The sequence below is a fragment of the Mauremys mutica genome, chromosome 25 (genome assembly GCF_020497125.1).
Source record: "Mauremys mutica isolate MM-2020 ecotype Southern chromosome 25, ASM2049712v1, whole genome shotgun sequence".
In the NCBI taxonomy this organism is placed as follows: Eukaryota; Metazoa; Chordata; order Testudines; family Geoemydidae; genus Mauremys; species Mauremys mutica.
The window spans coordinates 7636208-7654973 of record NC_059096.1 but is presented as its reverse complement, the minus strand read 5'-3'; the positions used below and the strand labels follow the sequence as shown (position 1 = coordinate 7654973).

The 18766-nt window shown below is 50.3% G+C and overlaps 1 protein-coding gene across 1 annotated transcript; it reads left to right on the top strand.

Annotated features, from left to right (window-relative positions):
* The first annotated feature begins 243 nt into the window (after positions 1 to 243).
* On the top strand, positions 244 to 18192 carry LSM12 (LSM12 homolog). The gene is made up of 5 exons (XM_044999847.1): positions 244 to 471; positions 2856 to 2989; positions 13872 to 13981; positions 15706 to 15832; positions 16553 to 18192. The coding sequence occupies exons 1-5, from the start codon at positions 351 to 353 to the stop codon at positions 16643 to 16645; spliced, it is 585 nt and encodes a 194-aa protein (XP_044855782.1). The 5' UTR covers positions 244 to 350; the 3' UTR covers positions 16646 to 18192.
* Positions 18193 to 18766: the final 574 nt, after the last annotated feature.

Sequence of the window (18766 nt, the reverse complement as noted above, 5' to 3'; positions counted from 1 at the left end):
AATGAGTGTGGAACCTTTGCCGCATCCTACACAGAAATCCCTTCCCAAGGTCACACAATCCCACCTCGCACGGCTGGCCACGCCTCCTCCCTCCAGATGGCCCCACCCACGCCTCCTGACCACGCCCACCCACCGGGTCACATTTCCGCCTCGCCTAGCCGGCTCCGCCCCTCCCCATCTCCTGCCTCTCAGGCCCCACCTCTCTCCTCCGATCCCCGGCCCCGCCTCCTTTGCGTCGTGACGCCAGACGCCGCGCGGGGCGACGCGGCAGCGCCCCGCCCCCCCGTGCCTGGCGTGGGGCTCCCTGTGGCTGAGCCGAGCCGAGCCGCGGCGGCCGCTGCTGAGACAAGATGGCGGCCCCGGGCGAGTACTTCAGTGTGGGGAGCCAGGTGTCGTGCCGGACCTGCCAGGAGCAGCGGCTGCAGGGCGAGGTGGTGGCCTTCGACTACCCCAGCAAGATGCTGGCGCTCAGTATCCGACCGGGGCCGGGCCGGGGGGGAGCCGGAGCGGGGCTGCCGGGCCAGGTGCCCGGGGCGAGGTGGGGAGAGCCCGGGGCTGGGAGCGGGCCTAGGTGGGGGCCGGGCGGGGGGGGAGGGAACCTGCTCTGGTGGGGTCACTGGCTGGGGGCCCCTGTGGCCGGGAAGGGGGGAGGTCCGGGGCTCTGTTGCGGCCTGGGAGTTGCCTGGCGGAGCGGGGAGAGCAGCGTGGGGGGGGAGGCTGGTGTGTGGGCAGGGTGGGGGCTGGTTTTGGGGGGGTGGGAGGAGGGGCTGTGATCTCACACCCCGTGTGTGTGTGTGTGTGTTGTGTGGTGTCTGATCTACCTGGGGCACTGCAGTGGGGGGAGAGGAGCCTGGGGGTGGCAATGCTGGCCGGCTTTGGAGGGAAAATGGAGCTGCTGGGTGGGGGAGGTTGACTCTGATCGTGCCTGGGGACACGTGTTTGTGTGTGTGTGTGTTGGGGGGGCGGGTTTAAGGGCAAGAGGTAGATGCTCTGGGAAGATTGCGTGCAGAAAGTGTGATACGTGCTTGCTTCTCTGGGTGGCACACTGTTGGCTACATAGAGGTAGAAGTGGGGAATGGAGACACTGGCAATACATGAGCCCATCGTTCGGCTCTGGACACACTTAAAAAGTTAGCCTAAAAGGGGCCATGCAGGCCTCTCGCCACATGCTCAGGAAAGGCCTTGCAAGATGCCCCAAAGGTCGGTGTGCTCAGGCTCCTCAGGTCTGTGAGAGAGAGAAACTCCAGACTCAAAGTCCATACCACTGCCTCTGCGAGCTCTGTCTCCAGCCTCCCCACCTCTGGGCGCTGCTAGCCAGTGTCAGGACAGTGTTTGAGCTGGCCTGGGGAGTGCTGCCTTGAACCCTTCAAAAGGAAGTGCCGGCAATCTGAGTAGGTTGCTTTGTGGGATGTTACAATGGTTCCTCCCTCTCTGGCTTGATGGAGGAGGCAGTGCTATCTGGGTTTGAGGAGAATGTGGATGTGAACAGCAAAGGGAGGTTGAGAAGTAGGGTCAGATGGTCTAGCTTGTGGGCCAGGTTTTGATCCTTTTCCAGAGAAAAGTATGTGATCTGGACACAGTGCTCTGGGGAGTGATGTACTTTCCCCAGTTTTCTCTCTCCTAAGTTTCTCCCCTTTTTATGTGAGTTTCTGCAGGTGAGGGTTTCATATCAGCTGTAGTATTAACTTAGTCTGGTGGGAGGGAGATCTGATTGTTCTTTGCTTTTAAGCTGCAGGTGTCTCATTTATATGGATGAGACCAGCCTCCCTCCCCTCCTAGGAGTGGAGAGGCAATGCACAGATCCATATGTCTAATGCAGTCTCCTCACACTAATAAACCCACCATCTCTCTCTGCCTTGATATGTTCTTCTCTGCTTACTCTAGCAGACAGATGAAGGAGAGGAGGACTAACTACCCCTCTTCATCGGGAACAGATTGCGCAGGAATTAATGTCAGTTCTATAAAGGTTTTTCTGGGGGTGGCTAACTGGTGTCTAATTTACACTTTTCTGTCATTCTAGAAGTGTCAAACTACATCAAATGCATGTAAGGTTTATGTTGAAAATGTGGTAATGAATGGGAAAGTCTCTTCTATGAATCTTTAGAGCTTGTCACCCGGTTATTATCTAGGTGAAAGCATTAATAGAGTAACCTGTGTTCAGGTTGCATCAGGTGGCATCTGCAGTAAGGGAATGATCTTGGTAGAGACTCAAACCTTAACAGACACACACTAGGTCTAGTCTACATGAGGAAGTAATTTGGAATAAGGTAGGGCATGAAATGAAAGCGCAATAGCTATCCTGCAATAACTATCCATGCGCACACTTTTATTCCAGAATGAGTGCCCACCCAGAGCTGTTCTAGAGTAGCTTATTCAGCAGTGGCTTATTTTGGTCAGTTTCTCCATGTAGATAAGCAAAGGCTTATTGACTGATATCCATGCTGATCAGCAAAGCCTTGTCCCCACCACAGTCAAAACCGTGACATGAACCCCTCTAAGCTACCTTGACTAGAATAGGCAAGGTTGTATGAACCCCTGAAAAGCATGCTGTAGATCACACAGCATCCTAAGTTGTCTACAATGTAGTTATAACAATTATTAGCAAAAGAAAAGATCCTGTCCCATGGTCAGGGAAACCAGGCTAGCAGCAGCTGAGTTTAAATAGTGGTTGCTAGCACTGTTTCTGGTTTTTACTGCTGACCAATTGTTTCATTGTTATAGGGTTTAGTGTGGTAGAAGAACTTATCTGCTGAAAATCTAACTCTTTCTATTGACTTGTTCTCTAAACTTCATCTTTTTAGACTTGTTAAGTATGTCTGCCTGGATTTGTTTTCCTTAATGCTGTTTTCCTCCAGAATGTCCCTCTTCCAGTGGAAAGCCCAACCACGCAGATATCCTGCTCGTAAACTTACAGTATGTTTCAGAAGTGGAAATAATTAATGACCGCACGGAAACCCCTCCTCCTTTAGCTTCACTCAATGTTAGCAAGGTAAGGACCCTTTATCCTTTTGTGTGCTCATGGGTTTGCACTTGATTTGATTGACAGGAAGAGCTGAAAATCCATTGCATTTCTTACTGTTAAAATACCCTGCTTTGCGCGATGTTTGCTTAGCGGACATTGCTCTTATGAATTTAAATCAGAATATTCGTGTGCATGGTGCTATTCTGGTTCCCCATATACTGTGGAGCACTTAGATGTGCATTTAAGTTTCTGTATTAATGGGCAGTCTGGCCATCTTTATACATGGTGAGCATCATTCAGGCCTAAAGTAGAGAATGTGGAGGGTTTTTTCCAAGTTAACTAGTCCATGGACAAGTGAGTTCTTCATTGTGCAGATGAAAATGTGATGGTCTGGAACAGGGGTCGGCAACCTTTCAGCAGTGCTGTGCCGAGTCTTCATTTATTCACTCTGATTTAAGGTTTCGCGTGCCAGTCATACATTTTAACCTTTTTAGAAGGTCTCTTTCTATAAGTCTATAATATATAACTAAACTATTGTTGTATGTAAAGTAAATAAGGTTTTTAAAATGTTTAAGAAGCTTCATTTAAAATTAAATTAAAATGCAGAACCCCCCCCCCCCCCCCCGGCCTGGTGGCCAGGATCCAGGCAGTGTGAGTGCCACTGAAAATCAACTCGCATGCTGCCTTCGGCACGCGTGCCATGGGTTGCCTACCCCTGGTCTGGAATCTTGTGGCCATGCTTAATTAGCTGCATGTGTTTTGCCAAAGCATAGTATGGAGCATACCTGGCTGAATGGAGCTAGAGGAGGAATGTATTACTGTCCATTTCTTCTGCTTAATGTAGTTTACAAGGAAACTGACAAGACCAATTTTTTTTTAAGCTTTGGGTCCAACTTGCTGTTCAACCAGAGCATCCATGATTTTAGTGCTGATCACCAGTTGGCTAGGTTGCTGGACAGTAGTTGACTGTTAATACTGTATATGTGTACGCTTTTTGGTCCTGTTGACATTGTCAAAATCCAGGGGGCTTTTGGACCTGATTTCAACATGGCCTTGTCATGGACACTGGCTCTGTGGCTTAATCATCCTGAAGTGTGCCACAGCCTTGGCGTCTAAAGTGCTGTAGGTGCAATTTGGGACCACAGTTTAGTCAACTCTGCACCATAAGACCCCACTCTGTCAGGTTTTTTCTGTGTTGTGACTGGACTCAAGCAAGGCTTATAGGATACACGGAGCTATGATCCTAAGGCCATGTCTACATTATGGACACCACAGTGGCACAGCTGCAGCGCTGTAACACCTATGGTGTAGATACCTTTCCAACTATGCAGAAGAGGTTTTTCTGTTACTGTAGGAGCGCCACCTCCCTGAGCAACTGTAGCTATGTTGACAGAAGCATTCTTACTATCCACCTAGCTGCATGTATGCTGGGGGTTAGGTCTGCATAGCTACGGTGTTTAGGTGTGGATTTTTCAGATCCTGAGTGTTGTAACTACGTCTACCTAATTTTTAAGCCTAGACTAGGCCTAACAATGGCAAGATGGCATCTGAATATTAAAGGTGTGTGAAGTGGCAGTGACCGAAGGCTTCCTGCATTCGGTACCTCAGTGACTAATGTTTTACTGTTCTGTTAGCATCTCTTCTTCTAGAAAAACTGCAGCTTTGTAGATCCCTCTGCTTCCTGGTGAAGCCCCGGTATCTCAGCAGTAGAAAATGACACAGTGCTGCCCTTGCAACACAGCAGGAAGTGAAGATAACTTTCCAGTGTTTAAGTGCAGTGGAAATCTAGGTAGATGGATTACGATCACCTGAGCTGGAATTTAGCCAGGACACTAGGGTTAACACCCATAGCCTTCTATAAAGTGCAGCAGACTCTTCAGTGACCACAAGCGGTCAGGATCTGTCAGCCAAAAAATAACTTGCTTGATTGTGCTGTCTCCTTGCAGTGCTGACATAGGGCTGTGCATTCATTGCTCACGGAGCTTGCCATCAGCTGAGGCTCCCATCACTGCTCCCTGCAGCACCCAGGTTTTCTTTGGCAGGTGGTGTAATCAAGAACTGATGTTATTGGCTACAAAATCACAGGTCAAACCAGCTTGGATTTGTTTCCCATTTTGGAGGTGATGCTAATGGATAGATGTGACTACGGGCGGGTTAATACTTAAGCTGTCACTCTTCCAGCCCATGTTTGCTATGTGGCCTTGCTTTAGTCAATCTCCAATGGATGGGAATCCACTGGAGTTTTCCTGCTCTTGTGAGCAGGTCAGAGTTCCTATGGTGGGAAGGCACAGAAGCCTTGAAAGACGTGGAGCGGTCAGTTGTATCTCAGGGATCTCTGTGTAACTTGACTGTAACTTCCCCTCTAAAATAGATCATTTCTGGTTTTCGGGAGGTGCTGTCTGAGAAACGGAAAGGGAAATTATCTTGTGCAGTCAAATAAGTTGGATGCCTTGTACTAAATGCCCAGCCAACTGAGCTGGGAAAACAGAGTGGTGTGGGGGAGGTGGAGCTTAGGGTTTTGCATGATCAGTGCTGGTTGTCTAATGGCACACTGGAGTGTTGGAGAAAGGCTTTAGCCAGTAACTGCACGGTAGACAAATACATCCTTCAGCTGCATTTCAGTGTCATCTTAGTGAGGGAGGGAATGGACACAGTTTCTGGCAGGGCTGACTCGGCTTGATGGGACTTTTGGGCGGTTATCATTCTTTCGAGCTAAAATCAGAGGGCAAGCGGTCAAAATTAGAGATTTGGAAGCTTCAAGGTATAGGTAAATTTGGGGGTTGGCTTTGTTAGTCAACTAATTTTAAAGTGGAAGGAGGTTTCAAGGCAAAAAATGCAGTCGAGAAAAGCAATCTTAAGCAGGGTGTGGCTGCCATCTTTAAGGAAGTGTTTAGGGGTGATCAGGCAGACCTCCTGTTTATATTAAAAAATCTCTGGCCCAGATGGTGGTGATCTCTAACAGACAGGAGAGTATTTGTGATGGGTGGAGTTCCCAGTATAGCGTCAAGCCTACACTATATAAGCCATCCACAGTACGGTACCTAGGAACCACGGGCTTCGTCCCTAAACACAAGTGTCCTCCTTTTGTGGCATTGTCTGTGCCTTATGTGAGTTTCCTTTTGCTTATTGATGGATTATCATGTTGACAAGGTATCAAATGACCCAATTACTGTAGAGATGTAATTACACCTTGGAGCTGCATCAACTGCTCTAACTGTAAATGCTGCTAGTTAGGTGTAATAGACGTACAGGCCTTACATGGCTGGGGTGGGGGGAATCGCTGTATGCATAACACATTTAAAAGTGTATTAACTAACAAACTTATTTAATTAAAAACATTTGGTTAGTTATTTTGCTTGAAGGAAGGCTCTATAGAAATTCTTCAGTGCAAGAAACCCAGATCAAATTGTAATTCCACTGGCAATTTCAAGTGTCCAGAAATCTGTCTGTATTCCCATAATTAAAAAAAAAAAAAAATCTTTGCCTGATTGAGACAACTGCAGCATTTCATATCTCTTGCATTTACAAAACTCCTCTTCCAAAGGCTGGTGTGTAGGGTGTTGTCTGGATGCTTCAGAACTGGAAAATAGTGCAAAGTGCTAGTGTCAGAGGAAGGAAATCATGCTGCTAGGGGATGTAGAGAAGACCTTAACTGAGTACAGATTTCATATAGGAAGAGGGGGAATGATGTATGAAGATGGAAATAGAGAGCTGCCATTTAAAACAGCAAAGAAAGTATTAGTCTACGCCAGTCCCAGGTGTGAATGGAAGAATGGGGGACAGGGGAATGGATGTTGGAGTATTCGTTACAGGTGGAAGTCTAAGGCAGCGTGGAGAAGAAATCCTGGATGCAGCACAAATGAAAGAGCTCTGCTCTGGGAAGGGGAGCTGAGGTGAGCAGGCAGGGAAAGTGGAGAAAAAACTTTAGTTTCACAGGAGGGAGCTGTGAATAGGATTGGTAAATGGATATGCTGCTAGAAGGCAGGATGGAGAGAGGGTGATCGCTAGACTTTCACTGCAGGAAGTATAAGCATATGGTATTTGTGATGCCCACGGGACTGGGCTGTAAAAGATTATAAAAGGGAATTGCCAAGAATTAAGATGGGTAGATGATGAGGATGTTTGGTCAAGATGTGGCTGAATGAAGACAATTTTGTGGTTGCAGTGGTGGACAAACCAGGGAGATGTTCTGGAAGGGATCTGACTTGAGGACTCTTCAATCTATGGCCTTGGGAGCAAAGAAGAGGAGTTAGAGAAAGGAGAACTGTGAAACAAAACATTATTACCCTGGGTGCAAATGTCGTCCTTTGACTAATTTAGTGTTAATTTTGCTGGCGTGTTCAAGCCAGGAGCTGGCAGTCCACTTGGGAAGCTGAAGGCTGGAGGAATGAGTTTAAGGAGCTAGAATAACACTTGACGGTAGCCACAAGATGGCATGTGTATGGCTTGGGTGGAGACTTCTTGGATGCAGTGTACACAGTGGTTTGAAGGGAGGCTTTAAAATAGATGGCTTTGGGGCTTTGTTGTTGTGATCCCTGTGTTCAGCCGCATACAACCAGTAAACCTCAGCTGCCTCCTAGAATCCTTTCCCCTGGCTGCACAGCTCTGCAGAGAGGATGCCACAGGGACTGGCGCAGTGGCTCAGCGTGCTCCTGGGGCCGGAGACACGGCTGCAAACAGCGAAGTTCATTCCAGTGAAAGGCTAGCTAGAGATTGGCGTCTGCCTCACCTGTTGTAACGAGACCACTGGTTTATACTGACACCATTACTAATGTGAGCTTGTTCAGCCTGGGCACCGAGAGGTCACTCTGCATCTGTATAGCTCTGAACTGGGAGTGGGCCTCTTGGGATAAGAGGGCAACTGGTCTGTTTGTCTAATTAACTTAGTTACCATTTAGTACTGGGGGGTGGGGGTGGCGGGAGGAGTCTCGGGGGACGACAACTGAGGAATGTGACCAGGCAGCTTATTGGAACTCGATGACTTTCTTCCAGTCTTGCACGTATTCGTATCATTCATACATACGTGAATAGGGAAGGGAAGTGACTCATCCATTCATAGAATTATTGCACAAGGTGTAGAGCTGAATCTGCTTAATAGGCTCATAGTAGCAAGTTCAGATGCTCTTTGGAGATGGGGGGAGCTGGAACAGCAGAGTATATCTGACAGTCAAACTGCTTTGAATGCTTGAATTGGAAACCATGTAAACGAGGCTTTTGCAGATGCAGTTAATTTTTCTCTTCCGTGGCTAGCAGTGCGAAGTAATAAAGCACATCCTAGGAGCTCAGATGCTTGTTCTGTAAGGACCCTTCAGATTAGGAGCTCGATAGGTGGGATTCGCGAACACCAGTAAATGAGTTTGTTGCCCTTAGTTTCATTCTTCAGCGGGTGACTAAGGACGTTGTTCTGGTCAAGCCGAGGGCTGGAATTGTAGGTGTTTCCCCATGATCCCTCCTTATTTGTAGGTGGACTAAAGCGCTGTTGAAATCAGAGGGAAAGAATCCCTAAAGCATTGTTTGGATGTTGTCTGCAAGGCTTAGACGGGCTTTGCTTTACCGTGTTTGCGTTCAAGGCTGGGGGTGAAGACGGCTCCCGGCCAGCAGCGGCGACATTCCCTCAATCAGTCTGGCAGCGCGTGGGACTGGCCACTTGGTACTGACGCTGTGGGCTGCTGTGTAGGTTGCATTGTAGCAGTCCCGTGCCGAGGAGATTTGCTCCCTACGGTGTAATTGTTGCTACCTTTCTCGCAAAGGCTGGGTCCCCGCTAAGACCTGCCTGGTCTCTCCTGCATGTTCTCTTACATGCCAGGCCAGTCAGCTCCCAAATGGACAAAGCCTGTCTGAGCATCCAGCTCTCTCAGTGCTGAGGAGTCTTCTGCTCAACGCTTCGCAGGGTCTTGTCTAACACAAGAAGCCGGGAATAAACTGCTGCTTGTGTGTAATAAGAATGAACTCTTCTCTGGCTGCCCAGTCTCTCAGCTACAGAGGGGGGTGCATTACAGGTCCAGCCTTCACCTGGAGCGAGGCCATGCAAGCGACCATCCTGTTTAAATGAGGCGGTTGAGCGGCTTCTAGAACCATGATCACCAGGAGCGTTCTCTCCGCTGACAACGAGGTGAACCAACCATACTTTGCTCTAGAAACCCATTAAAGCAACGCTTCTCAGGCAAAAAATCCCAGCTCCCACTAGTCAGGGAAACTGCTTTCCAGCAGCAGTATAGAAACATGGTTGTTGCTTAGTGAAAGTTACAAAAACTATGTTGAAATGAGTCTCGTAATCAAGCTACCAAGTGAGACTAGTTCTGAGTGATCTTTAATTAAACCACCAATCAGCAGCCAGAAGGATTGCTAATGAGCAAGAGAAGGATTCCCCCCACCCTCCTTTGGTGTTACAGCTTCACAGTTCTTCAGTAAAAGACATTAGGGGCACATGAGAAGGAATTGGAACAGTGTCCCAATGAGTGTCATTCATCTAAGCACTGAAACAAGACACAACCGGCTACTTTTTGGCTAGCTATTTTCTCCCTCCGTGGGTGGGAGGGGGGATCGATCATCTGCTATTGTTGAGAATTGTAGCAAAGTTCCTCTGCTTTGTGGGGCTTAGGATTTTCATACTGGGAAGAGAGGGGCAGAGAATCTTGATAATGCATCTCATAGCTGTGTGAAATGTGCCATTCCTGGCTAATCAACGGTGACTTTCCTTGGGATAGTTGGGGTGAGCCTTGGGGAAGACTTTGCCCTGGACGGGCCGTTTTGCAAGTTGGCTTTGTATCTATAGAAGATGCTTTCTAGGGGTCAGCTGGCATGAGATGCTTTCTCCTTTATGGCAAAGAAGCATCTCCATTCTGCTGACAGTCTGTTAACTCTACCCCGTTCATCCCTGTTCTATGCGTTGGGAATGGATCCCTCTCATCGGGGTGTTGGCTTGCTTTATCCTTTTGCGGTGTGCTGGAGCACGGGGGTTCTCCACCTTTTTCTTTTGGAACCACCCCCCCCATTAAAAACTCCCATGGCCCACCTGTGCCACAATTAGTTTTCTGCATGTAAAAGCCAGCACTGGCATTAGGGGTAGCAAACAGGGCAGTGGCCTGGAGCCCCATGCCACAGGGGCCCCCCCGGAAAACTAAGTTGCTCAGGCTTCAGCTTCAGTCCTGGGTGGCAGGGCTCAGGACCCTGGGCATCATCCCCATGCGGTAGGGATTCAGCTTTCTGCCCTGGGCCCCAGCGAGTCTAACACTGGCCCTGCTTGGTGGGACCCCCCGAAACCTGCTTGCAGCCCCTCGGGGGCCCCGGACCCCTGGTTGAGAACCACTGCTGTAGCGTGCTTTAGAGATGTCATAAGTATCCTAGTTTACTGGTTTAACTGGACCTGATAAAGGGACTCATTCAAGCCCTAGGATGAGCAGGGGGGCCTGCGTTGTGCTCTGCAGATCTCCTCTGACTCTGAGAACTGAAGTTTGATGTAGAGGGAAGGAAACTTCCTCTTGTAACAGGGATTTTTTTTCCATAACGGATTAAAACTGCATTGCTGGTTGTTTCTTAAAATACACCTCATGACCACATTTTCCATAGAAACATTGAGCAGCTTTTAGGTCACACATCTAACGCTGCAGTGATCTCTGCTAGTCAGAGCTGTTGACTCTGAGTTTTGCAGGGCTTACAGTACGCTGATGCGCTGCCCAGCTGGGTAGTGTAGCAGTGGGTTACTGCTGACTGCAGTTGGCCATTGTAAAAGGCCTTGTAGCAAAGTAACCTCTGATTGGTTTGGGTCCCATGGGTTGGCTATGGGGCTGGAGGTCAGTCTGGCTTTTTTAAAAAAAAAAAAAAGGAATGACCCTGAGCGGAGGGAGGATAGTCCTGCTTTGTGAGCAGAGTGCAGGAAATACTTGATGGTTTCCATCTCTCCACGCACTTCACAAGCATTAAGGCCTTGTCTATATGGGGAAATTGACCAGCATAATTATTGTGGAAAAACTATTCGGCTATAACTATTTTGATGTAATTTAGCTCTTTAGATATTTATCCCTCTGATATATTTATAAGCTTAGTACCAATGTGGACACAAGAACAAATGGATATAAACTGGACACTAGGAAGTTTAGACTTGAAATTAGACGAAGGTTTCTAACCATCGGAGGAGTGAAGTTCTGGACCAGCCTTCCAAGGGGAGCAGTGGGGGCAAAAGACATATCTGGCTTCGAGACTAAGCTTGATAAGTTTATGGAGGGGATGGTATGATGGGGTAGCCTAATTTTGGCACTTAATTCATCTTTGATTATTAGTGGGTAAATATGCCCAATGGTCTGAGTTACTACAGAGAATTCTTTCCTGGGTGCTGGCGGGTGAGTCTTGCCCATATGCTCAGGATTTAACTGATCGCCATATTTGGGGTCGGGAAGGAATTTTCTTCCAGGGCAGATTGGCAGAGGCCCTGGAGGTTTTTCACCTTCCTCTGCAGCATGGGGCACGGGTCACTTGCTGGAGGATTCTCTGCAGTTTGAGGTCTTTAAACCACAATTTGAGGACTTCAATAACTCAGACATAGGTTAGGGGTTTGTTACAGGAGTGGGTGGGGGAGATTCTGTGGCCTGTGTTGTGCAGGAGATCAGGCTAGATGATCATAATGGTCCCTTCAGACCTTAAAGTCTGAGTCTATAAGCTCCTCTGGAGTAACCCCCCCCTACATGGGCACTGTATTCTGCAATAATTACTCTGCTTTGTGAGTAACTATTCCAGAATTAAATTGCTCTTACTCTAGAATAGTGGGGGGTTGTGTGTCCTGAAGTAGCTATGTTGGAATAGTATCAAAGGGGTAGCCGTGTTAGATCTGTAAAAAGCGACAGAGTCCTGTGGCACCTTATAGACTAACAGACGTATTGGAGCATAAGCTTTCGTGGGTGAATACCCACTTCATCGGATGTCAAGTGTATTCACCCATGAGAGCGTATGCGCCAATACGTCTTTTAGTCTATAAGATGCCACAGGACTCTGTCGCTATGTAGGAATAGTTATTCCAAGAACAAATGGATATAAACTGGACACTAGGAAGTTTAGACTTGAAATTAAACTCAGGTTTCTAACCATCGGAGGAGTTATTCCAACATAACTCTGCTGGTCTAGTTCCCTGTGTAGACAACCCCTCATAACCCTAATAACCCACCTGCTGTTGATACCTGAAATGACCAAGATTCTGAGAGTAGGAGACGGGCAGTTCTGCTGCTGTGTATTTGACAGCACATAATCTATTTCTCCTGGGTGTGTGCGCTTTGCACAGAAATGAGGGGCACAAAATAGGAGACTGTGACCGTAAAGCTCCAAAGTTGTCCGGGGACTCCAGGGCAGATGTGGTTACTAAAACCACCTTAAAAAGACTAGACTGGCTGTTTTTTTAACTTAGGTACATGAAGGTCTTTACGATCTTTGGATGAAGCGGGCAAAGGCCTGTGTGCATCCTCTACTTTTCGCTGCCATCAGACTAACTTAACTTGTGAGCTAAACCATGAAGTGTTTAACGTGTGTGAAACATGCATAGCATGAGCATTTAAAGTACCTAACTTCCAGTGTCGTACCCGATGCAAACGGGCATCATACCCTTTTCCCCAGTTGGCTTTCTCTGTGTGATGGAAACGGCTTCTTGCTTGTCTCGCCAGTCCAAATCCAGCCCTGATCAAACAAGCTGCTACTACCTGGCTGGCCTGTGAGCTGGCGGTCTGACCCATACCGAGTTAGTAGGAATCTGTGTCATGGGTTTGGGTGGGGCTTGTTGGCCATCTCCTCTGAGAGGCCAAGCATCGAATGGGCTGGAGACTTGCCCTTGGAGGTTCTCTGTGAGGTGCTGATGGCAGGCAGTGACTGGGAACCTGGAACTCGGGCTTGCAAAATGACCATGAAGATGTTTGTTCCCCCCCCCCCCCAATCACAGAAGCTTCTAGACTGTGAGCACCGTAAGGCAGGGACTCTTACATTAGCTCTGCATAGTGCCCGGCCCAGTGCGGGGGCCCCGATCCTGGCTGCAGCCTCTGGGCACTATGATGATAAAACTCATCTTGCTGTTACCAGGACAACTCCCAGTGAAAATAACTTGTATCTTACTCACCTGGCCCCAAAAAGCCCAGCTTGGCTCAGTGAGCGGGCGAGTGTGTATGATCTGTGTTAGTCACGCCTGGAAGGGACAGTCCTGGATCAGGCCCCCAATGTGCCACGCGGACATGCAACAAAGGATGGGTCTTGCCCCGTAGAGGTGACAATCGAAGGTGCCCAGGGGTCTTGGTTTTTCAGAGATGCCCATGTGACACCGTCTCACAAACCTGACAGGTCCTCAACTAAGCTAAGGTCAGGCAGCATAAAGCTTGTTTATAGCTCCCTGCCTGCCGCTGATTGGATTTACGGCGCCAGTGGCGGAGCGAATAGCGCAGAGCTGTGAAATAGAATGTGAGTGATGAGACTAGGAATACGTCTCCTTTGAATAGTCAGAACTGTTCGTAGTGGGACTGAATCAAGGGAGGAGTGCATGGTCCTTCGGATGCGCCAGCTACATGAGAGGAGACGGTCCCTGCCCCAGAGATCTTACAGTCTCAGTGAGCTTGATACTCGGACCACTCAGGAGCCCAGGGCATCTCTGAACGCTGGGCTAGAGCATTGTTGCTTGCACCAGCATGGTCCTGACGTCTTTCTGCTGAAGTCTGTTGCTCCATTTCATTTCCCGTGTTTACTTCGGTGAGGCATGGACCAGGTTTTATTTCTGTAACTGGCTGCCTTTATGCAGATAGTTTCACCGGCAGGATTTACCTCTGTCAAATGCAGGCTGGCCAGTCTTAATTTCTCTTTGCCTCTCCCGCTCTCCCACCCGGGACTCTGCTGTTTTGTGGTCAAAAATCAATAACTTTCTGGGTCTTTGTTTCCCTCCCTCCAGCTTGCCAACAAAGCACGGACGGAGAAGGAAGAGAAGATGAGCCAGGCGTATGCAATTAGTGCTGGTGTCTCTCTGGAGGGACAGCAGCTTTTCCAGACTATACATAAGACGTAAGTTGGCTGCTGGGGGGTGGCTGGGAGGTCTTTGCTGTTTCCTTCACCCTCGGGTACGTGCGTGTGCCTGTGTTCTCCAGCGGGCGGGGTAACTCTTCCTGGGACGGATTCCGAGAGCCTCCCTCTCGCTGGTGGTCTCCGTCTAGTCGCTCGCAACGGCCAATACGTGTAACAGGACTTCCAGGCTCCTCTGGGCTGGCCCCGCGTCCGCAGGTCTGCCCTCTCCCATTGCCGTGTGTACGGTCGGGCCTTCCATGGACTCTGGTCTGCTGCCGATGGACTGGCCAAGCTGCCACCTGCTCCTCTAGGCTGCACATCCGCTCACCATGTAGTGTAGGTGGAAATGGCCCCATGGGACTGAGAGTCTCAACCCTGCCTAGCCGCCTCAAATTACAGCTGGAGCTGTTAACAGCTTGGAGCTGTGCCATTTCAACCCTCGCCCTGGCCTGTGGCAGCCTGTGGCCTTGTGAGCGATTGGGCTACTGTGCAAGGGGTTTGATTCGCCGATGTGCCAGCCCGAAGCCCGGTCTAGCGTTACAGGTACACGGGACAGCTCCCGCGCTTGGGAACGCAATCAGATCTGCAGTTCCTCAGCGTGCGCTGAACGTGCTCCCTGCCTGGAGGGCTCGCCCCTCAACCCGGCAGACCGACTTGTAACTGAGAGGCGACGTTGTAACTCCGAGCCCGCAACAACGGCTCTGAGTGATGTGCGCCTCTTGCCGCTAGACGGATCTCTCATCAGGACGCCGTTTCCCGTAATCCTTCCCTGGAGGTGCCGGCTGTGCCTCCAGTGATGTACTGGCTGCTGGCCAACCGCGTCCCCAAGGGTGGGTCATTGGGGCGGGGCAGTGGCTGACTCCTGTCTGCAGTGATCTGGTTTGAGCTGCTACAGCCGGTGTTGGGAACTGATAGGGCCCTTGTGAAACCCATGTGAGAGGAGAGGTTGGGGGGCGGGGAGATTTAAGGCTCTGGAGCTGCTGGGCAGTAGTGGATGGGGGTGAGTGAACAGCAGTACGCTTCTACCCTGATAGAACGTGGGTTCGCATACAACGCGGTAAAGCTCTGACACGCTGCCCTCATCAGCATGTTAAGGGGGCCGGGGCAGATGGGTTGGATAAGGGGCAGTCAGTTCTCGGGGGCAGTCAGGGGCTTACCCTCACTCCGGATCTAGGAGGCAGGACCTGTGTGTGTGGGGGGGTTAATTTTGGGGGCCCTGCAGTTCCGGGGTGCCCAGGAGCAGCCTGCTCTGCTTCCCCGGCCCCAGCCGTGTGTCTCGGGGGAGGGAGCTTGGGGGAAGGGATTCCCCCCGCACTCACCAGCAGCGGCGGAAGTGGAGCAGCCTGGCCCCAGCCACGGCACTCCGCTTCCCACCGCAGGTGAGTACGGGGGGCGTCCTTTCCCCAACCTCCCCACGCTCACCGGCGGCGGGAAGCGGAGCGCCACGGCTGGGAGGTGGTGGAGTGGAGCAGCCTGGAGCCATGCTGTGTGCCTGTCAGGGGGCGGGGGGTGTGGATAGGGGTTGGAGCAGTGAGGGGACAGGGAGCAGGGGGGGTTGGGTTGGGTAGGGGGTGGGGTCCTGAGGGTGATTAGGGACAGAGGTCTCTGGAGGCCAACGCAGTCTCAGCTATAACGTGGTGAGATTGTTTTTGTCTCCCGGGGACCGCGTTCTATCGGGGTGGAGGTGTATCAGTAAAATCCTGCCCTGTTTCTGCCTCTCCCAGCATTAAAGACTGTAAATGGCAAGAGAAGAACATAGTGGTGATGGAAGACGTCGTTATCGCTCCTCCGTACCAAGTGGAAAACTGTAAAGGCAAGGAGGGAAGTGCCCTGAGTCACGTACGCAAAATAGTGAGTAGCGGGAGGGTGACTCCCCCGACGTAGGTACCCCTGGGACCCCGTTATGGTCATGTGGAAGGACCCTTCCCCCCTCCGCGCTGTCCGCTCCCAACGAGGAATGGGGCGTTCTGTGACTACTGTTCCCATCAGTGCCTGCTGTGGGGTTTTGAGTCAAGCAGGAAATAGTTTAAAAGGTGTCTCCTAATGGGCCGCTGAAGGGGCCTGGTGTCGCCTGTACCCACTTCCTGTGGAACCCCTCATGATGGAGCCAAGCTGCTTACATGGCTGGACTCTGCTGTCCGGTCCCCGTCCCGGTTTTACTGCCGGAGCAGTCAGGCTGGGGAAGGAGTTACGGGTTTGATATTAAATCTTTATCCACTGGGGAGTTGTGCTCTCCCTGGCACCCATCCCCAGGCCACATAGACCATTCTCTGGGACAAATGCAGCTATTGAGTTCTAGCTGAAACATTGGCGGTCTCCATCTACCAGGCTGAAGGAGGTGGAGCATGTGCCCCTAATCCCCATCCCAGCTGTTGCAGATCCCACAATGCTGGTCCCAACGATTGTTTCTGGTCACCACGGACCACTTTCACGCATGTACCCTGCACCCTCCCCGCCTGGTGGCACCCACTAGACCCGGTCACCCCTGTTTGCACGCCGTGTGAAACTGTACAATGAAAACCCAGCCATGTTGATCCATCTTTTTCCCTTTTTCTCTTCCCCCTTGGCCAGGTTGAGAAACATTTTAGAGATGTGGAAAGCCAAAAGGTAATGCAAGGTTCACAAGCACAGCAAACACAGAAGGAAGCCGCCCTGTCATCCTGAGTCCTGCCCCCTTCCGATCACCAAGGGCACTCTTCCAAGATCCAGCAGAAGCCGACATGATTTCTTCAAAGGAGAACGGGGCGGGGGAGGGCCAGGGTTATATTTTATTTCCCGGGGGCTCTTTAACAGGGAGCTCACCACTTCCAAACTTTAGACTTTAAAACAAAAAAAGAGAATAATTTAAAAGATCATCCATTACTTGACTAACAACCTTTCTTTTTGTCCGCCATGTTTTCTCCTAGGACAGTCAGACTTTGTTAGTTTTATTTTTGACTTCCTCTCTTCTTCCGCCACCCCACACAACACCCCCCCCTTTTATTTTTGTAAAGGGGAGGGGTCCACCATTCTCCCCTCCCTTCTTTGACGTAGGAGAATCTGCTCTTCCCCCAACACCCTGATAAAAATAAAAGTAACAATCTGACTGTGTTAACTGAATCGGGGCCTTTCTGCCACCGGCATGGTCCCGTTTTAATTTTGTTTTGCACAGGGCAAGGCTTGAATTAGTCTTATTTTTCTTATCTTTAAATATATATATGAATATATATATTAAAATGTTCTTTAAATATTTTCTGCTTCTAGCAGTTCTCTTCACCGGGATCATGGCAAAAAAAGAAACCCTCCCCGCCCCTAATTGGCCCTGGCAGGCTTGGTGACTTTGCGTGTGATGCTCCGGAGAGTTCACGCCCGTTAAGACTGGGGATTTGGGGGGCAGGAGAGCCCAGGAGGTGGTGGTGCTCCCGAAATCGTAAACCTCTTCTGACCGCTTTCTTACTGTCCTGTGCCGCTCTGGGAAGACGCAGGCGCTAGGAATAACACAGGGTGGTGCTACTAATTTACCCCTCTCTGCCTCCCCCGGTACGGTACCGCAAAGCCGTCTCTCATCCACAGTGGGCTGGGAGATCCGGCGACACGGTGGCTTTCTCTTGCATTGGCTCACGCCACTGAGTACCGTGCGTGTTAGATCGTGCGTAGGCTTCTGTCTTTTTTTTTTCAAGGTTTAAAATTATCCAAATGATCTTGGATAGCAGCCCGTTTGCGCTGGATCCCCTTTCCGCTCCAGACGTACGTGCGTCTGGGATCCTTACAAGCTGGGACACGGTTTGTATACGTCCGAGTGCCCGGGCAGAGAGCTCTGGGGTCTGTGCTCCATTTGCTAAGAGAGCACGCGAGCTTCTGTCACTGTCGAACCCAACCCTAAAAGTCTTTAGTCACTGGGCTGCCTTCCCTTGTCCTGTACCGTACCCAGCTGGCAGTCACGCGGTGATCCATTTGGCATCTCACGCTGCATGGGTGACTGCAGCCATCGGCTCTGCGGCAAGCCAGCTTATGGAGCCTCTGAAACTGGCTTCCTCCCAAGGTAGGCAGGGGTGCGGCTAAGCTACAGGAGTCTCTCTCTCATATATTTTTTTTGCCATGATCTTCCCCCTTCCCTTTTTTTTTAAATAAATGGATCAAAATTAAATAATTCAAGCCCTGCCTTTAAAAAAAAAAAATGGAAATTTTTTTAGTATTGTTTAGCAAAACAATAAAACCCAAAATTTTTTTAACCATCAAAAGTGTCTGCAGTGATGGGTTTGTTTGGCTGCAGCCTGGTGCCCGGCAGTGAGCCGGAGCAGGGGCTCGAGCAGACAGGACCCTCCTCTGGGGGTTGGCTGCCCTGGCCTTCGATTGCCTGCCTTGCTGTTCTTTCGGAAAGGCAAGCCCCCCGTGGCAGCCTGTGGGGAGGGGGGCCAGGCTTCCCGAGAATGGGGTGCAGGACTGGAACAATGTCCTCAAATGCGGGGGGGCGGCGTTGGTAGTGGCGCGGGGCTCTTGGGTGAAGCACAGAGCAGAGACTGCTTCCAGCCATGCCTTTGGAGCTGCGGTGCATGGTGCCCCCTCCGCTGTGGGGAGGGATGGGGGGTAACGGCTTGGCACTGCGTTGAATGGGCACATTTGTGCAGTCTCGGGCGGGTGACAGAGATGGGCTCTGTCTGCTCTGTGCCCAGCGGGTAGGAGGGTCACACCTCCTCGACCCATAGGGGCCACAGCGTTCTTAACCAACTAATTGTAGTGCTGATGAAAAAACCAGCCCTGGAGGAGAACGGCATCAGGCCGCAAACCACGTACAGCATGTGGGGC

Coding starts and splice junctions, on each gene's coding strand:
- LSM12 (XM_044999847.1), top strand. CDS start 351: ATGGCGGCCCCGGGCGAGTACTTCAGTGTGGGGAGCCAGGTGTCGTGC. Junction 13,982..15,705: donor TTCCAGACTATACATAAGAC/GTAAGTTGGCTG, acceptor TGCCTCTCCCAG/CATTAAAGACTGTAAATGGC. Junction 15,833..16,552: donor TGAGTCACGTACGCAAAATA/GTGAGTAGCGGG, acceptor CCCCTTGGCCAG/GTTGAGAAACATTTTAGAGA.